At 33.6% G+C, this 19,369-nt stretch overlaps 2 protein-coding genes across 2 annotated transcripts; one reads left to right on the top strand and one right to left on the bottom strand.

Annotated features, from left to right (window-relative positions):
• Positions 1-1,870: 1,870 nt before the first annotated feature.
• On the top strand, positions 1,871-12,074 carry LOC132303885 (3-oxoacyl-[acyl-carrier-protein] reductase 4-like). Its single transcript, XM_059801330.1, has 11 exons — positions 1,871-2,287; positions 2,792-2,934; positions 4,099-4,152; positions 6,493-6,573; positions 6,668-6,713; positions 6,787-6,881; positions 6,976-7,008; positions 10,836-10,970; positions 11,133-11,226; positions 11,544-11,626; positions 11,725-12,074. The coding sequence occupies exons 1-11, from the start codon at positions 2,098-2,100 to the stop codon at positions 11,755-11,757; spliced, it is 987 nt and encodes a 328-aa protein (XP_059657313.1). The 5' UTR covers positions 1,871-2,097; the 3' UTR covers positions 11,758-12,074.
• Positions 12,075-13,643: 1,569 nt separating this feature from the next.
• LOC132303886 (lysine histidine transporter 2-like) lies at positions 13,644-17,850 on the bottom strand. Its single transcript, XM_059801331.1, has 7 exons — positions 17,687-17,850; positions 16,405-16,788; positions 14,491-14,884; positions 14,281-14,386; positions 14,041-14,132; positions 13,883-13,951; positions 13,644-13,742 (listed from the first exon to the last, which is right to left on the bottom strand). Exons 1-7 carry the CDS (start codon positions 17,821-17,823, stop codon positions 13,644-13,646), a joined length of 1,281 nt encoding a protein of 426 aa, XP_059657314.1. The 5' UTR covers positions 17,824-17,850.
• Between the last annotated feature and the right edge of the window lie 1,519 nt (positions 17,851-19,369).

The following is a 19,369-nucleotide window of genomic DNA, read 5'->3' as shown; positions in this document are numbered from 1 at the left end:
TAGATTCGTCATTGACTTGGGACTTTTTACTCCTACAATTCTTTTTTTTTGTGTTGTCTCTTTTCATTTATGAAATCAGACGGTATCAGAACTAATCTAAGTTTAGATTCTGTCTACAAGACGATGTTTTCAACATCATTAAAAAAAAAAAAAAAAAAAAATTGGAATTGGACATTTTCTTGTCAAGTTCAGGGGATGCAAGAACAATGCTAATTTGTGGACAGAATTATGCAAAAGTAATGGTTGAAGACTAATCTATAGAAAAATTATTTACCCAAAAAAAATAAAAAAAACTGTTTTAATGATAAAGATTGTTGGAGTGTGGTGGCATGCTTCCTAATGTACAATAAATTAAATAAAGAGTAATGCTACTATGAGGTCACGGGTTCTCTTTTTTGTCATGGTTGTATATAAATATTGAGGTAAGAACTCAACTACTTTATGATGACTAAACGAGAATTATAGAGTTAAAATTTCATTAAAAAATTCATTAACCATAGATCACATCAGTCGGCCAAAGTTAATAATGTAATTTAGACAAGAAAAAGAATGTAAATTTTGACCGACTTTTGTGACTTATTGTTAATGAGTTTTGAACAAAAATTTAAGTATACAATCCTTATTTAGTCCTCTTTCAAGTGGTTAAGTCCATGCCTCAATATTTGTATATAATCATGAAAGAAAAAAAAAAAAAATTTCATAAGAAAGACAGTAGTATTACTCATAAATAAATGTATGAAAGTCAAGTGGAGATATTAATTTTTTTATTTGAGATTTTGAGTGGGGACACTTTTATAATTATTGAAATATAAGAGAGAATTTAATATTAAGCCTTGATTGGCTGCCTCCTTAGTCCTTTCCATATAAAACGTGTTAAGAGACTTGGCCACTTTTGTGGAAAAATGGAAACTTTTAATCCGTTCTGAAAGTGAAAAGTGTTACAAAATTAGTAGTCTTTATGGATTATATTTTGTGTATACACATGAAATAAAAATGGAAAATGATAAGTCACCGAATGATTTTCTTGAATAAGTCCCTAATATAATTTTTTTTTGTTCACCTCATCTACTTAAATAGTTTTTAAAAAATAATTATTTAACACGTAATAAGTATAACCAACCACATCAAATTCGGTGTTAATTCGGGATTTCTTTTCGATTCCTCTATCATTACTCAATAAAAATTAATTGTATCACATACATTTTTAATTTTCTTTTTCCTACATAAATTTTTAATTCAAAACTAGAATTGAGACATATTATTTATGAGACTAAATAATTAAAATTGATACAAGATCCATTAGACATAGCCTCTTACTTTATTTTAATTAGCAAACAATTCATTTATATATATATACGAGGGACCCAAAGATTAAAGCTAAGGGTTCCGTCCGCATATAAGTAAAGCTAAACAAGCTTTGATTTCTCATCCTTTAATCCAAAAACCTTTTAAGTGTCTCAAAACAAAATTGTGAGTGCACAAAATTGGCCTAAGATGCTATTAGGGTTTTGTTTAGATTAGGTCACCAGGGAATGTGTTATGTGATTTAATAACCTAGCAAAATGCTGAAGTTTTGTTCCGGTTAGAGGGCTATGCCCTTGAGGTTTGATGACTTGGCGTAGTGTCAAGGTTTTGCTTATACTGATGGCTACATTTTGAGGTTTAATGACCTGATAAGGTCTTGTTAGATGATTAGATCAATGATAGTGTCTTTTATACCCCTAATTTAAGACCATCCTAGAAATTAATATGAGAATGCGAAAAATAAAACTCAAAATTATATACTTTAACTGAACCCAAAATAATAGTAATAAAAAAGTTATCTTATTTTTTGAAAAAAGAAAAAAAAAAAAAAAGTAGTTTTCTTTTCACCCAAACGAGGGACAGTGAAGTCGAGTGCTACCTTCGATCCTTTCCACCAAAATCACCAGATCCGACCCTACTTTGGGGTTTCATCGTCGGGGAACAAAAACAACCTCTCTCTCTCTCTCTCTCTCTCTCTCTCTATATATATATATATATATATAAAATTATCTGGCGACCTTTCTCCGTTCCCTCTTTTCATCTTCTTTAGCTTTCAAAGTTCGGAGTACTTCAATGGCTTCATCAGCTGCTGTGGCTTTCAATTCAGTCGCATCTCCGGCGAGAATCGCATTTTCCGGCGGACCACTTTGTCGACAAATCTCTCATATCCACCGTCCATCTTTGGTTTCTTTTGGTGTTCACTCCCCTATCCAATCAAACCCTGCCTTGCAATGCCGATGGTCCTCTTCCTCTGCTTCTTCCGGTATTTTCTACATCCATATACTATTAATAGACATGTGTGTGTGTTTTTGTCTCTATGCATATATATGTAGATGAACTTAATCTTGCTTGTTGTTTCAGTTCACTTGTTTATTGAATCTGAATTGTCTATGAAAATGCAACACTAGATAATCTGAATTGTCTATGAAAATGCATCACTAGATAATTTGCTTCTTCAAAGTTCTTATAATCAATTTTAAAGTGATCTACTTTTAGCTGTAATTTTGTGGGAATTGATTAATGTCTTGAAAATGAGGTTCGTGTCTCAATGAAGACACCCATGAACTGAGAAAGTTACATCCCTTGGAAATTTTAGTTCATTGTGGTGTCTGACTGTATTGACCAACTTCCACTATGGGATATTGATCTGAGAAATCATAAAATGATAGTGGGGATAAAGCATCTATGTACCTTATATGTATATATGTTTGTGTATGATCATACTTAGGAGATTGCGTGAATTAATTAAGAAAAATGGCATATACAGGTGTGAGGGCTCAGGTTGCAGCCGTTGAACAAGCAGGTGTTGACGCTGCTCAGAATGTTGAAGCCCCTGTTGTTGTTGTCACTGGAGCTTCTAGAGGAATTGGCAGGGCAATTGCATTAACTTTGGGGAAAGCTGGATGTAAAGTCAGTGAATTCTACTCTCTACTCAATTGCACTCAAACAATCGATGACAAATATTCACTCTTATACTTTTGTTTTGCCAATGTGTTGTTTTTGGTTAGCTAGTTTAGGTGGGGGCATTTGAATTTAGCGATGACTTTGGTAATTTTACTCTTTTTTATTTAAAAAGAAATAGAAAAGAGAAAACATGTGTTAGATAAATGTACTTGTTACTGGCAATGATATATTGTTGATGGCCTTCACAAGGGCATTTAGATGACTTTGGGACATACTTGCCCAAATAGGGTTGTTAGAGTTGGCTGGGTTTTCCTTTTAATGGTTGGGGCAGCTCATTCTTCCATGTGGTCATTAGGTGAATACTTAAACCAATTAGTACTTTATCATCCTTGCTAAATAGATGCATTTTAAGCTTTTCCAGTTAGAGCTTCAGGATGTCATTTGTTCACTTTATCAAAACATTGAGATCTCTATGGTAGTTTTATGCAGCAAGGAAATCTGAGCCTTTTCGGTCGTACAATCTACAAATATATGGAGGTTTTGAGGAACCAACTGTGTTGTTCTCCTTGTTTCTTATGGTTCGGGACTTAGTAAAGATTGAAATCCATTATAAAAGGTCAAGTTATAGACATGATCCAGTTAAAATGTATTCTTCTTTTTTAGGCCTAGTGAATGGATACATAAGAAATTTTCTACTGCCACACCAAATTTGTAACATAAGCCATTTTGTTAATTATTAACTTTTTATGGGTATTCATTGAACACAGGCAGATCCTTACAAAGCTCTGACATTAGAATACTATAATTTGATGTTATGCATCTGTATATAGCGAGCACAGTTATTTCATTGCTGATCTGTGAAACTTATTCTTATAATGATTCTACCTGGTTACCTCCACATTATATGGGAAAATGAGGCATTTTGTTATATTATACCAAGTTATGCTGCAAACTGTTTTGGTGAGTAATGGATAAAAGCAATCATTTATGTTCTGTGTTTGCCTTGTCTCTTCTTTTAAATATATCATTTTGTTATGCATCAGAAATAGATATTGCTGTATTTCTCAATCTTGTTATAGTTTTGCATATATACATGTCCTAGATGTGAAATATCCTATGTAATCTTCAAGCTCAGCCTTGATATTTGTGGGGCTCCCTGTGCTTTTACAGGTTCTTGTAAACTATGCTAGGTCATCAAAGGAGGCTGAAGAAGTTTGCAAACAGGTGTGCTTTGCCATCTTGTAAATTATTACACAAAGTATTTAACAGTATTATGTGTTGAACTGCAGAGACTTCAACTGTTTTCACCCCCTGCAGTAGACAGTTAATTTGCCCACTATTTTTCAGTATAATGGTCTCTTTTTTTTTTTTTTTTTCCAGTAAATGCATATTGGTTTTTGGATATATTCCCAATGCATATGCAACGATCTTCTTGAGTCTCTAATCTTCAGCTAAGATATTCTTTTAATTGAAGTATTATTATTCTAGAAATATATGACCATCTGTATTTAAATAAATACAAATTTGTGGAAAATGGATGCATAAGGAAAGAAGGAAGTAATTTTCATTCTTAATATTTTAAAATGAAGGAAGTTTTTATTCAGCCAGAATGGACAACATTTTTCTGACTCAAGGATAATTGATATACATAGTAAAGTTTTTCTGCCTTGTCAATGGATCAAGTCCACTACATGCATTTTACTACAGAAGAAGATCTGCAGAAGGCCAAGCACTGAATGCCTTTCATTCATGGATATCGGACTTATTCCTACTAACAATAAGACTTTTTGTTATTATCTTTGAATAATTTGTTCTCAACCTCTTAAAGACACTTAGAAACAATCTTTTTTGCTGACACATCCAGATTGTTAAAGGGCTTCTGAGCTTCTCTAACTTGAAATGATGAGTTGGAACTATGTTCTTAAAACCACACCAAGATCCTGTTCTCACCAAATGTGTATTACTAAAAGATTTTTTCCTTCTACCTTAAACTTTTCAGATACAGACTAGATCCTATGGGATTGGACTATCATCTTGAAAATCTGTCAATACCCTTTCTCTTGCAATTTATTTATTTATTATTATTTTTTTATGGGGTGGAACCCTTCCAACCACCAGCCCTTTGGACTTGTGGCTGCAAGGTAAACCCAGGGTGTGCAAGGTGGCCCCATGCCAAGCACACCAATTTAAGTCAAGACTCGCGGTTTTCAATGTGAGGATCTCTGGGAATTTTGGCCCACGTCCTATCCATCGCCGCTACGTCCTGGGGGGAATTTCTCTTGCAATCTTGTTGAAAGAATTTTGACATTCTCATTAACATTCCAAATACCCACATCTAACCTTTTTTGGAACCTCACCAGAAACCCCTGCCTCATGTGAATGTCTTCTCTCTTGCAGTCAAACTGAAATTACAATTTGTCCTTAGGATTTTCAGATATCTTAGATCAAATCTCATGTGACTTTCTAACAAATCAGAACTTTTATTGTTAAATTCCAACGTTGTTGCTCCTTGCACCTCACAGTTCCTCATATTTTTCAGAAAAAAGAGCGAGTTGATAATTTTGGAGGGATTTGTATTTTGGTTCCATCTAATACAAGAGTTGGGGCATATCCAATGCACACCGGATCCTGGATATTTTATGGTACTTACTGAAGCAAATCAGTTTGGGGAGTTTTTCAACTAGTTTTAAGGATTAATTGCATCAAAGTTTTAGTCTGCATGTTGATCTCCGGAAAGTGATCGCAGCGCTTTGATTATATTTTATACTCCGTCTGGTAGGAGGGAATAGAGAGAGGGAGGAAAGGGAGGAATGGATATTCTTTCAATTGTTTGGTCTGAGAAAAAAGTGAAGGCAAGGGAAGAGAGCAAGGAAGGCCTCACCCAAAAGTGGAAGGGAAGGGAAGAATAAAGACTCCCTTTTCTCACATTTTTTACCCTTTAATAGGGTATATTGATAAAATAATGAAACACCACTTTCTTTCCCTCCTTTCCTTCCTACTCCACCATACAAAGGAGGAGAAGACCTTTTCCTTTTCCTTGGGATATATTCTCTCTCTCCTGCCTTCCCTTCATTCTATTTTTAATCCCTCATACCTAATAGATATTGCAGCTTAATATACATTGTTGGGTTCATTCCTTGACAGTTAGAGATTTGAGGGCAATCAATAATTTAACTTGGTATCAGAGCCTTATTCTAGGAGGTTGTAAGTTAAAGTTTCCTCATTTGCTTTTGTTCCCCTTTCTGTTTCCCTCTTTGTGCTTTCCTTCATTTGGTCTTTTTGCTTGCCCCTCTGTGCAAGACGGAGTTCCACGTGAGGATCTTAACCACTTAAGCTTTGGCTCAATTGGTAGTCTATCAACATATTATTAAAGTTTGTCCAAAAATCCTGATAAAAAATCTTAATCAGTGAAACTTCGCTCTACATCATTCTATTTATGTCAGAATGTGCTTATAGATGTTGCTTTTATGCATGTGTTTATGATATATCATATTCTTTTTTCAGAGCCACTTTCATTTAGTCATGTTGGCTACAATATATAAACCTATTCAATTCATTTTGTAGATTGAGGCTTGTGGCGGCCAAGCTCTTACGTTCGGGGGTGATGTTTCAAAAGAAGATGGCGCGGAATCAATGATTAAAACGGTGAGCTAAATTTTCTTGTGATGATAGAAATTAATTGTTGATTTTATTACATTTGATTCTTGCAATATGGCTAATCTGGTTCCCGTACCTGCAGGTGATTGATCAATGGGGAACTATTGATATATTGGTAAATAATGCAGGTTAGTAGCACTTATGATGTTTATCATTGGACTCTTGTGCTACCTTCCACTAACTTTTTCACAATGGTTTTAGGAATCACACGGGATGGTTTATTGATGAGAATGAAAAAGTCCCAATGGCAGGAGGTTATTGATTTGAATCTTACTGGAGTGTTTCTTTGCACACAGGTCTGTACAATGTATGATCCAATCAATTAGCATTTGTAGGAGTTAACTTTGAGATTTCCGATTTGTGTAACCATGATTGTTGTTCTTGTTTCAGGCTGCAACCAAGGTTATGATGAAAAAGAAAAAGGTAAATTCACCATATCATCTCTCACACAAGTTACTATACTAATATCCATTCCACACCCTAATCACAACTGAAGCATTTTGTCAATATACTCTCTTTTGGCAACAAATGAAAGTTTGATAAACATAGAACATGATATTCATACTCCACTTTTATTCATTGTACTCCACTTTGATTATTTTATTACGTGAAACGACAACATTACTTCCCAAAAGTGAACTGTGAGGGTACTTTTTTGTAGTCTTATGGAGTGTGGTTGTATTTTTGAAGGACAAGTGGAAGAGTAATTTTTGTAATAATTGTGGAGTGGGTATACTTTTTAAGGGCAATCATGTCATTTTTTTTTCTTTTTTTTTTTCTCAATTTTAAAAAAGTAAGTGGATTGCAAGTGGAGAAAAATAGAGTGTGAATATTATCTCCTATATAATATTGGTGTATATTATAGTTCATATACATTTATAATATATCCTTGAGTTTGTTATGGATGGTCATCACATTTATAAATTAAAACTTATAATTTACGGAAGTAAAATTGAATCAACAGATATCAAACATTTTCATATGGAATTTTTACTTGGTGATGTGCAATGAAAACAACTTATGGTACTCGTAAATCACAGTGCTGGTCAAAAGAACATGGATCCTGCCGTAAGAGAATATTTGGTGACCTGTGGTATTGGTTATAAAATGACACCAGCTGGTGGTAAATATATATATATATATTAAAAAGAGTTCTATTAGCTGATTCCTATTAGTTAGTTTTTTTGCATTGGATAACTAGAAATGATTGTGAAAACCAAACTAATACAAAAAAGGAAACTTAAAGAAATACTGATAACTGTTTGGGCATTATAGAATCTTACAATTGAAGTTGTGGATACTGATTGTGTACATTCAGAGTGACATGAATTTTGTACTTTAGAGCCATAGATTCTAAATTCATCATAAATTCCAGCTTCATCTTATTTATATTTCATGATTATGCTCTCACCTTCAGCCCTTACCCATCTGACATTTTTCTAATTTGGTTTACATGATTCTTTACTAAATTCATCATAAATTACAGCTTCATGGTATTTATAATTTATGATTATGCTCTCACCTTCAGCCCTTACCCATCTGACATTTTTCTAATTTGGTTTACATGGTTCTTTAATTCTGAGCCTTCTTATATTGCTTCAATTTCGGGGTTGGAGTGTTGAAAACTCACTGTAAGCTTTTAACATGAGAATGATCTGGTTGAATAGGTAAATCATCATTTTTGTTATGGAAATACCCTATAGTATATTTTACACCCATTTTATTTATCACATGCTCTATCAGGCTTTGTAAGCCACTTTTTAAAATTTGAAACAGCTTAAAAACTCTATAAAAAATCTCCACTTGAATTGGTATTTGACTAACTTTCACATCTCAATCAATGCTTCCCCTTGCCATTGCCTCCCAAGTTGAGTTACCCAGTCTGTGCTATTCGCATGCTTCTGTATTGGAACTCTCCTTATGTTGGATTATATTGCTGATGTTGATTATTTTACCGATTATACACCCAATATTCTTGAAGTGTAACTGAGTTGGACTTGTCATTCAATTAGATGTCATTTTGTTGGATGTATTTGTGATGAGTTCTATAACCTGAATCTAGAAAAGATGATTTATGCAGCACTGTATGGACACAGAATACAGGCGCAAAACAGTATGGACATGGCAATATGGCAGATCTAATAAAAATAGGACAGAGACAGGGATACGACCATAAAATAAAAATATAATATAATTATATATAGGAAATTTTGATTTTTGTTCATTTTATCCAAATTATTTTGATTGTAATCACAAATTTGGAACATAAAGTTGGATGAGTGTTGTTTTTGTTTCTACAGAACTTTATGTTGTTTTACCATTAACCCAGTTATAAAAAAAAATGTTGCTTTACTATTAACCCATGATAAGTTATAAAATTGCATTAGAACCTTTTTTTTTTTTTTTTTTTTTTTTAATAGTAATAATTGAAAAGCTACCCTTCCATGTCCTGAAAGTGTCTCCAACGTATCTTTAACGCATCCCCACTGTGTTTAACCAGAAATATATATATATATATATATATATATTCAAATTTCAGGACTCTTCTAGCTGTCCGACATGTGTCTGGGCATGTTCGATGAGTGTCCGTGTTTGACATGTGTCCTACACCGCCATGACACCTCCTAGAGGAGTGTGTGTCATACTTCCTAGAAGATTCATCTAAAAAGATTGCCCCATCGTTGGTGAATTCTGCATGGCAATGTAAATGGGAAGCCTGATAGATCTGTTTGAATCTACAACAGGGTCAGTGCCTTCACAAACCTTAAGGGGTTACCCATGGTTGTTCCCCCTCTCCCTCCCTACCCACAATTCTCTTTCTCATGACTGCTCTTTTGTCAGTTATTGCTCAAAACGGTTCTTTAGAAGAAAATTTGGGCTGCCGTTTGTCATCTTCATGTTATAGATGAACTTTCAGCCTCAACTTACATGAACTAGATGGAGTACAGTGGTAGGTTGGTGCCTCAAAGAGAAGCATCTCTGAGACTTAGGCTAATATTGGAAAGATGAAATATCCCTACCAAACATTATAAAGATTAAGGAAAAAGATAAACTTATCAACCGGTTTTTGTTGCCACTGATGTGACAATCATTAATAGAAACCACTTTAACGGGTGACCGAGTGCTAAGAAGCATGGACACGGATACGACACGACGCCGACACGGCGACACGGCAAATCCAAAAAAATTAGGACACGTACATGGGGGGACACGGTGAATATTGTATATATATATATATATATATATATATATATATATATATATATATATGATGTAGTACTTTAAAAATTACTGAGTGTTACTATTTTTCATCAACTTCACAATGAAAAAAAACCACAAATCATAACTCATAATTAATAAACAATAAAAAAACAATGTTGCAGAGTTATAAAACCAAATAAAAAACAAGACATAGAATAATAATTAGTATCATTTAATCATCATTACAACTTTACTCCAAATACAAAAGCATAGACAGAAAGGACTATTAACATTCATGAATGTTTAACATTCAGGACTTTACTGTTAGCACTTAACATTCACAAAAACCTGAAGGCTAGTCCTCAAAAAAGATACAAAAACAAGTCAGTGTACTATCATCTATTCCCATCCATCATTTGACCTAGGACTTGTACCATTTACAATACCAAAAGGGTAGTACAAAACAAAAAATAGAACATATCAGCATTTAAAAAAAAAAAAAAAAAAAAATTCCATAAGTGTCCATGCCATGTCTGTGTCCACGGAGTGTCTACGCCATGTCCGCGGAGTGTCCGTGCCGTGTCCGAAAATAAAAAAAAAATAAAAAATTCCAGACACATTTTTTGGCGTGTCCGACACGTGTCGGGGCGTGTCCGATGCGTGTCCGTGTCCAACACGTGTCGAACACGGATTCTTCGTCCATTTTGGAGTATCCGTGCTTCCTAGTGAGTGTATCTTATAAAGATAAAGGAAAAGGATAAACTTGTCAATTGGTTTTTGTTGCCACTGATGTGACAATCATTGATAGAAACACTTTAAAGGGTGACCGAGTGTATCTTATCTATTACCTAACACAGTGTTGGACTCTATCTATTGGAGTCGCACAAAAACCGATTGGGCATTGTAGCATTACTCAAAGATTAATCATCAATCCTTCTATATTTACAGTTGACCAAGTTCAGATTTTTAAAACCTCCAATTGGATTTTTGTTTAAATTTTAAATATTCCTTTGCTTCTATATCCTCTCAGGCTACTCTCAGTATTGCAGGGAAAAATTATCAATATTGCGTCAGTCGTTGGTTTGGTTGGCAATGTTGGGCAAGCAAATTACAGTGCAGCCAAAGCAGGAGTTATTGGCCTTACTAAGAGTGTGGCAAAGGAATATGCAAGCAGGAATATAAATGTAAGTGTTTTGGCTTGGTGCTTGTTCCTTCGAAAGGCAAGACAAATCTTAAGACATTCTTAATGCATATTAAAACAATCTTTTAATTAGAGCATGTTTTGACAAGTTAGTGCCATACCCCCAGGGTTTAATGCAGTATATTAAAGATTTCTGTTTTCGTAGGTTAATGCTGTGGCTCCAGGTTTTATTGCATCCGATATGACTGCCAAGCTTGGAGAGGACATTGAAAAGAAAATCTTGCAGACCATCCCCTTGGGTGAGGATGCAGAACTATAGGCATTATTTTTATTTATTTTTGCTAGGTAAGACATACACACCCAATTTGTCTCATCCCCAAGAGGTGGAGGAGATACCACTCAAGCTAGTGCTTGGTGGTGAATTATAGGAAATTTCACTGGAATTGCATTTAGAAGTTCCAAAGACTTGAACATTATTGTTGAAGGCTCTTGGAGAACGATCAAGCTTGGATAGTGCGAACTCTCCTTTATTTGTTTGGATCAAACTAAAATAGATTCTGGGATCAGCGCTTTTACAAATGTAGCGAGTGCTCACTCATTCAGATTTTAATAACAGGGCGATATGGTCAACCCGAAGAAGTTGCTGGACTAGTGGAATTCTTGGCACTTAATCCTGCTGCTAATTACATTACCGGACAGGTACATAATCTGATTTTCCCTTCTAAATATTTGGGAAAATAGCCACAGTTTTACTGTTTAAGAGGAAGTCTTCAAATATGTTTACTGCCTTATTGCAGGTTTTCACCATTGATGGAGGGATGGTGATGTAGGACCGCCATGCCACTTACCGGCTCCAGCATGGAAAGAAATCCATCTGTAACTTGAGGGTTTAAAGTTTAAATGTACTGAGGTAGCATAGAGCCTTCCTTGAAAATTGCAGGGAGACAGTATGTAGCAGCTAGGTACAGTTTAGATATACTAGGGTTTTGGCAGTTAATATTAAACAGGCTATGTTGATCAATTTTATCTGTGCTTGTCCTTTTTGTTGCTTCCATTAGTATGAGATGATTACTTTTACAATGACTCAAATACACTTGTTGTTTGGCCCAGGTTTATGCTACAATGTATTGAATTGAGTTTGGATTTACTCTAATAGTGGTTGATTGCTAGCAAAATTAGTCTCTTGCTCTTTTCCTCCTTATTCTTTAAGAAAATGGTACAGTTTGGAGGAAGGAAAATGATTCTTAAACCGATTTCCCGAACTTATTTGTATAGCAGAAGGGTTTTTGGAACTTTTTTTCTTTTCTTTTCTTCTTTTTGCCGCCCCTTGTTCTTAAGTTTAGAAAATGATATGTATTGTACACTCCATTATTTCTAGTGGCTTAAATCTCCTCAATGATTCCTTCATCATCTCTTCCAACCTAATTGATTATATCACTTACCAACACAAAGCAAAAAAACAAAGTAGGCACAAAATCAATTCTCATACATACACTGATCAGAAAAATCCCTAATCACTAGGACTAAAAATATCTTTATGTCTGTTTAGATGGTTCTGCTCATACTTGTTTACTGTTTCTAAAATGTTTTCATATAAAAACAGCTTTAGACTACAGTTTTCAAATTCCCTACTGATTTCTGTGAAAAAACGTTGTGTTGCGTATTTAATTTAGTGTCAGCCTGCTAATGATTTTGGAGAAAAAAGCCCCATTATATTTTGCACGTGGAAACTAAGTTGAACAAAAAGCTGACACGAGATAACAAATCAGTGTTTCACTAAGATTTCGAATGGTAGTCCCGAATTTAAGTTGATTATTTTTCGCAATCATAGTCCTTGCTGATCGGATCATCCATATAATATACAAAACGATCGGATCATCCATATAGTATACAAAATGAAACTCCAAATATAGGATCTCAATTCCATTCATTAGATATCTTAATCCATCTTTTTTTCGATCTAGTTCCTCCACCACTGCGAACCCTAGTTAGATTTGGCATGATACACTTTTTAGTACTCAGGACGATCTTATTTGTCATCTAAAAGAGAAAAACCAACCCCCACCATCATTTCCCCAAGAGTAGTCAGAAGCTTGCAAATTGTTGATAACCATGCCCCTACTCTGTTACAGTTTGGTACTGGTTAGGGTTCGTTATTTTGAATTTAAGGGCTTGTTTGGACGACTCATTTTTGTATTTTGTCTTTGTTCTTCTCTTAAAGCCTATTTGGGCTCTTTTTTCGGCCTGAACTGATGTTGTGGCCTTGGGCCTCTAATGTAGGGCTTGGGTATGCCCCAATTACATTTGTGAATTATTTCTCCTCATTTATTCATCCTTACCGAAAAAAAAAAAAAAAATACCATTGAATTCTTGATGTATTTTCTTTTATTTTTCTTGAATTCTAAATTTATATATACATTCAAAAGCTAAATATAACAAATTGTCATGTTTTTTTTTCTTTTTCTTTCATGCAACTAAATTTTATAGCTTGCCAGAAAAGTAAGCAATGCAATTATGCAAATAGATAAATAGGCATTCGCAGAATTTATTAAACTAAGAACACTACAGATTATAAAATTAATCAAGGATTTCTAAAATCAAATCGTTCCGTTTCTACGCCTTTTTCTTCGGAAAAAAAGAGAAGAAAAAAAAGAGGCTATATTTATACATATTATATATATATAAGGAAGGACGTCCCTCATGTTTGTGAGGATGATCAAGAGTAGAACTGGTACTCCTTGGCTTGCAATATGATCTGCCTCAACGCACCGATAGGTGCTAAAACCGTCAATAAGACTCCAAGTATGATGCATATCTGTAATTGTGAGAACAAATATTAGGTTACAAGCTTTTAAGCTTAGCCACAAAAACACACACACACACACACAAGAAGTATAGTGAAGAAGAAGAGCATATATGAAAACTAGCAATGAAAATATTTTCATGTATACATACCCAATTTGCGAACCAAGAAAGGCCAAACCTTTTAGGTTTGTAGATGGCAAGCCAAATGATACAAGGAAGCTACACAATGATTACATTCAAGACTTAGTATATGCTTCATAGTTTCACACACACACACACACACACACAAAGGAAGTGTTTAAGCTTACATAATATGATGTTGGAGCAAAAGCAAAGCCTCCAAAGAAGCCTAGAAGGCCACCAAAGAAAGGGAATGTCATGCCAATGATCATTGTGAACACTGCAATATCCAAAAACAAAATCCACAAAATAATGTAATTAAAAGTGATTTCGATTATCAAATAAAACAACACTTATACTTGACGAAATTGCACAAGAATGATACAACTAACACACAATCAAGCAAAATTAAGTTTTAAAGTGCTTACAAACATAAATGGTGCGCGTTATAAAGCGTAGCATTTTACTCGGCTTGAAATTCATTTGCAGCACCAGAAAAGATTCAACCATGTCGAAAACTGGCTGTGCAAAAACCTATATATATATATATATATATATATGTATATATACAACACGAAGCAAATTAAGAGAGAATAAACAAACGAAACGACTTAAAAATAGTGAACGGTGGTAAATACTTGGTAGCTGCCAATGACATGGATGACAACAAACATGTTAGCAGCTGCAACAAGCCAAGCAGGTTTCTCTAGTGAAATGAGGACATTGTCCTCCACTTTGTTCCCAAATATCCAGTAACCAATCATACTGACTGGCCAGTAACACAAGGCCACCACCACGTACGCCACCACCACGCCTTTCCACATAGGCTTCTTGGATGGATTCTCGGGTGTGGAAGGTATTGTTGCCTGGATCTCCAAGACCACGTTGTGACCGGCAAAGGCGAACGCAACGTCTCCCAGGCCACTCAAGAATTGGAACACTCTTCCTGCCTGTGTTGATGCCCTTGGGGTGTACTGCACATCTGGTAGAACCCCTCTGTGGATGGAAGCTACCCAAGCTATAGTTGAATAACTGTAAAACAATGAAAGAACGTGAATTTTAACAGACTACTGGAGATGGAGATGCTCTTATGAAACTAAGAACCCTTTTAGGCCAAGTTCCATTGGAGAGTAGATTTAATATATATATATATATACACACACAAACACACACTTTTTTTTTTTCCTTTCTATTTTCAAATATATATATATATATATGTACTTGAGTTAATGAAATTTACTTAGTATATATACTTGAGTTTGCCCTGTATTATATTATATATATATAGGTAAATTGGGTAAGTAGTGTTGAATAGAAAGATGTATAAGCAAGTCCTTATGCAACAAACAAGCCCTTTTAGGCCAAGTGCAATTCAAGAGTAGATTTTATATATATACTTGAGTTAATGAAATTTTATTTGGGAAAAAGAATATATATATATATATAGACACACACTTGACCTATAGCATGATTCTTATATATTTATATATATGTATAGGCCATTTGTATACAAGCATGTATAGCATGAGTAAATTAATTAAGCATGCACCCCATGATATAATAATACTTGAATTTACAATGAATTTTATTTCACACAATGAGAACAGTGTACTGTGATTCTGCTTTATATAGTTTAATGTATAGGTTATACAAACACATATAGGATGACTAAAACATGCACACCAATAATTTAATATACAAGAGTTTACCATGACATTTATATTTTGATATAGTGATCGAGAACAGCTAGTGTACTGTAATTTTGGTCTCCATGCATAGTTACATGTAAATAAAAGTCATGCAAGCATATATAAGATGATTAATTAACACAATAACCCAACATTAGATATTATTAATTATACCATGATTTTGTTTCTTTCCTAGCAAGTAAAATGTATTAAAGAGGCCAAAATAAAATTAAATCAAATAAAAAAAAAAACTATATATATAACTAGCTAGCAAACCATGAGCATAAGCAAACAAGCAAAATGCTAATAGACCAAAGAAAAACATCCAAACAAGCCTAAGGAAATAAATAAAAAAAAAATACAATAATTCTAGATTTAGGTTTAAGGGTAAACTAACTGTATGAGACTCTTACTATTGTGAGATCAGGAGAGTCAGATCTACACAACCTTACACGCAATAGGATTACCGTGAATTTTATTTTGTACTCTAATTGTGCTAATATTGTCTTGAATGTAAAACATCCAAAGAAGCCTAAGAGATTGAATATACTTGAGTTTACCATAAAATTCACACAAACATATATAAACAAATGTGTGTCTAAATTTTGAGTTGGTCTAGTTAAAAAAGACTTGAGACCTGATGCCTCGTGAGGTCTCAGGAAGTGCAAATAATTCCTTAGGGACCAAGCTCATTTGATTTGATCTGTGTCGGGGCGCCTTGCACGCGTCCTGTAGATTAGTCGACGCAAGGACACCCCGGATTATCGAACAACATGTACATGAGTGATAATAACATAACCTATATAATCCCCAAGATTTAATTAGCATGCAAAAGTGAACAAAAAGAAGCAAATAAAATATTACCTCAAGGACATGACAGCAGCAGCAACAGAGATAACAGTGATGGAGTTGAAACTGGGAAGATGAGAGAGAACGAGGTGAACACTGGCAAAGATGAGGATGAAGTATGTGGTTCTGATGGGTTGGCAGCTAGGGCACACTGTGTCATGGAACTTCTTGAGCGATTTGCCGCCAGTCACCATGTACACTATGTTCACACCAATTTCCACCGTCAACTGTTGTGGCACCACCACCCATAGACCTAGCTTCTCACCAAATGCATGCTGCCCTAATTCATGGTACCTGTCGAACCGCTTTCCGGGCACCATTTCATGCATCTCCACCATTTGCCACAGGGTGTATAGAGTGATGATCCATGACAAAATCATTACAGTCACACCAGGACCCCTGAAACATTGTGTACGGACTTATAATTAAATCCTATTCAATAAATTGCTCAAAATTTATTCAAAATAACACTTTTTTTTTTTGTCCAATTTTCCCTTTTCACAAATTTCAGCTTCTAAACTCACCAAAAACATACCCTAACTCCCCAATTACTAAGTATTCAATACATAAAATTATAAAGTATGAAGGTATGTGTATAAATTGCTCAAAATTATAAATTAAAAATATATTTGTATACATTTCTCAAAATAATAAATTAAAAAGGTATGTGTAAGTACAAATTATAAAGTACACTATTAAGACACTATTACACCATAACCCAGTTCAATAAATTGCTCAAAATCATAGTTACATACAATTTTCCTGGTTTTAAATATAAGCCATTAATTACGTAATAGTATCATTACAGTATGATATCAAATATTGGTTTATATCAACAACAACAACAACAAAAAAAAAAAAAAAAAAAAAAAAAAAAAAAAAAAAAAAACCCATATGAACTTAGAACTTACAATATGATATCAAATATTGCGGTTTATATCAAATTGTTCGATCATGTTTGTTTAAATAACTTTTACATATTTTATGATCGCATACCAATAGTGAAGGTATAACAACACGTGAACTCTAAATTTCCCTATGAAATCCCTTATCCCTATTGTATATTCATAAATTAACCAAAATTCGTTAAAAATCAATAGAAACATGTTGAGAAAAGTGAGACAGTGCCAAAAAAAAAAAAAAAAAAAAATCAAAGGTTGAACGATCACAATCGTCTCATGCTGTACAACAGGATGCTGCTTGATCTGTACTTCCTATTTCCTATACTATATCTATATGTTAACACACACACACATATATATATATATATATATATATATATATATAAATAGCATACCATCCAAGCTGAGACATGGCATAAGGGAGGCCGAGCACACCGGCACCAACCATGGCAGTGACATTGTGGAAGGCGGAGAACCACCACTTTGCAGTCCTATTAGATGTGATTGGAAGCCAATCGTTGAGCTCTTTCATTTTTGCAGATCTTTCATCATCTCTCTGATCAATCTCATTTGCCATCTTTAATTTTTTTTTTTCTTGGTTCACCAACTCAACTGATCTATGAAAATAATACAAGAAAATTATGTTAACAACAAACTTGATCTTTTTTTACGGATTGAAATATGATCAATTTAATTTGTATGAGGCACTCCAAAGGGAGTTTGTTTCGTTGTAGGACTGTATTGGGCTTGTTTGTTTTACATGCACTTTACCTTCTTTAGTTTGTTAATTCTGTTTCCGATAATTTTTACTAATAATATATACTCCTTCCGTCTCAATTAGAGTGTCATTTATGGCGAGTAGTAATGAGACATGTGGATATGGCTGTCTGAAAAATTATTAAATTACCTTTTTAAGTTTTGAATATTTAAGTTTGAAAATTTAAATTCAAAGAACATATATGGAAATATATGAAATATATTATTTGAAAAAGGAAAATGTACACTTATTTTGGAACAAAAAAATTATTAACTTGTCCTTTTAAATTTTGAATATTCAAGTTTAAAATTTTATATTCAAAGGATATATATGGAAAGATATGAAATATATTATTTGAAAAAGGAAAATGTACACTTATTTTGGGATAAACAAAAAAGAAAACAATAACACTTATTTTAAAACGGAGGGAGTATGTAATAGGATCGTCACTTAGGATCATTTGGTCCTTTTTAATAGGGGGAGTTAAAATTGTGTTACTCACGGTTGCAACATATCATCCGTTGAATAAGGTATGCCTAGTATGAAATTTATCTTATTCAATAACGACTTAGGTCGGTCTTATAATTTATGTTAGTCACACTTTTGGGTGAGAGAATACCAACTTTTTTATTGATTCGAATTACTCATTTAAATTACGTTTTGAATTATACAAAAATAATCATGTGGTTGAAAGTTCAAAACGAGAGAGATAGAGAGTGAACAATTAAAAAGAAAAGGGGAGAGAAAGAATTTTGAATGAACATATTTCGAATTATAAAAGTGGGAAAGGAATGGAGGGGAAAGAGAAAAGAAACATAATTTATCTCGTAATTAGTTTGAAATTAAGAAAATTAAAAGAAAAAAGAAAATTAGAGCATTGAGAGTTCTGTCATATTTCATAAGTGAAAGGATTTTGAATGAAGAACAAATCCCAAGCATCGTTTGACAAGAATGAAAAAGAAATGAAAAATGAAAAAAAAATTGATTTTCTGTATTTGATTAAGATGAAAATTTATTCAAGAAAATTGTAGGAAAATGTTAAGTTAAATTTTACATACCTAAATTGTTATTATTTTATAAAAATGGTAAAATAATAATAAAAAAAGTAATTAGTAGCATGTATATTAAAAAAATGATGGAATTTTCAATTATTTTAGAACTTACAAACTATTATTTATTTCATTCATATATGATGGAAAATGAAAGCTTAAGTTAATTAAAACTCTATCAATGATAAAGTTATTGTTGGACTGCAATTCTTTGAAACCCAGTGAAAAAAATGCGATAAGGTTATTCAGTAAAATAATGTGTTGGGTAAAAT

This window comes from Cornus florida, unplaced genomic scaffold (genome assembly GCF_030987335.1).
Source record: "Cornus florida cultivar Cherokee Brave unplaced genomic scaffold, ASM3098733v1 CherokeeBrave_3.0.0_Hap2_Chr04, whole genome shotgun sequence".
NCBI classification, from domain to species: Eukaryota; Viridiplantae; Streptophyta; class Magnoliopsida; order Cornales; family Cornaceae; genus Cornus; species Cornus florida.
Note: the sequence above shows the minus strand (reverse complement) of the source record. Positions and strands in the feature narration are given on the sequence as shown.

What these genes read in the sequence shown, in the direction of transcription:
- LOC132303886 (XM_059801331.1), bottom strand. Translation starts at nt 17,823, where the DNA reads ATGAAAGAGCTCAACGATTGGCTTCCAATCACATCTAATAGGACTGCA. An exon ending in AACGCGCACCATTTATGTTT is followed by an intron (nt 14,133 to 14,280) that starts GTAAGCACTTTA and finishes TGGATATTGCAG; the next exon opens with TGTTCACAATGATCATTGGC. An exon ending in TTTCTTGGTTCGCAAATTGG is followed by an intron (nt 13,743 to 13,882) that starts GTATGTATACAT and finishes TCACAATTACAG; the next exon opens with ATATGCATCATACTTGGAGT.
- LOC132303885 (XM_059801330.1), top strand. Translation starts at nt 2,098, where the DNA reads ATGGCTTCATCAGCTGCTGTGGCTTTCAATTCAGTCGCATCTCCGGCG. An exon ending in GAGTGTTTCTTTGCACACAG is followed by an intron (nt 6,882 to 6,975) that starts GTCTGTACAATG and finishes TTCTTGTTTCAG; the next exon opens with GCTGCAACCAAGGTTATGAT. An exon ending in CTTGCAGACCATCCCCTTGG is followed by an intron (nt 11,227 to 11,543) that starts GTGAGGATGCAG and finishes TTTTAATAACAG; the next exon opens with GGCGATATGGTCAACCCGAA.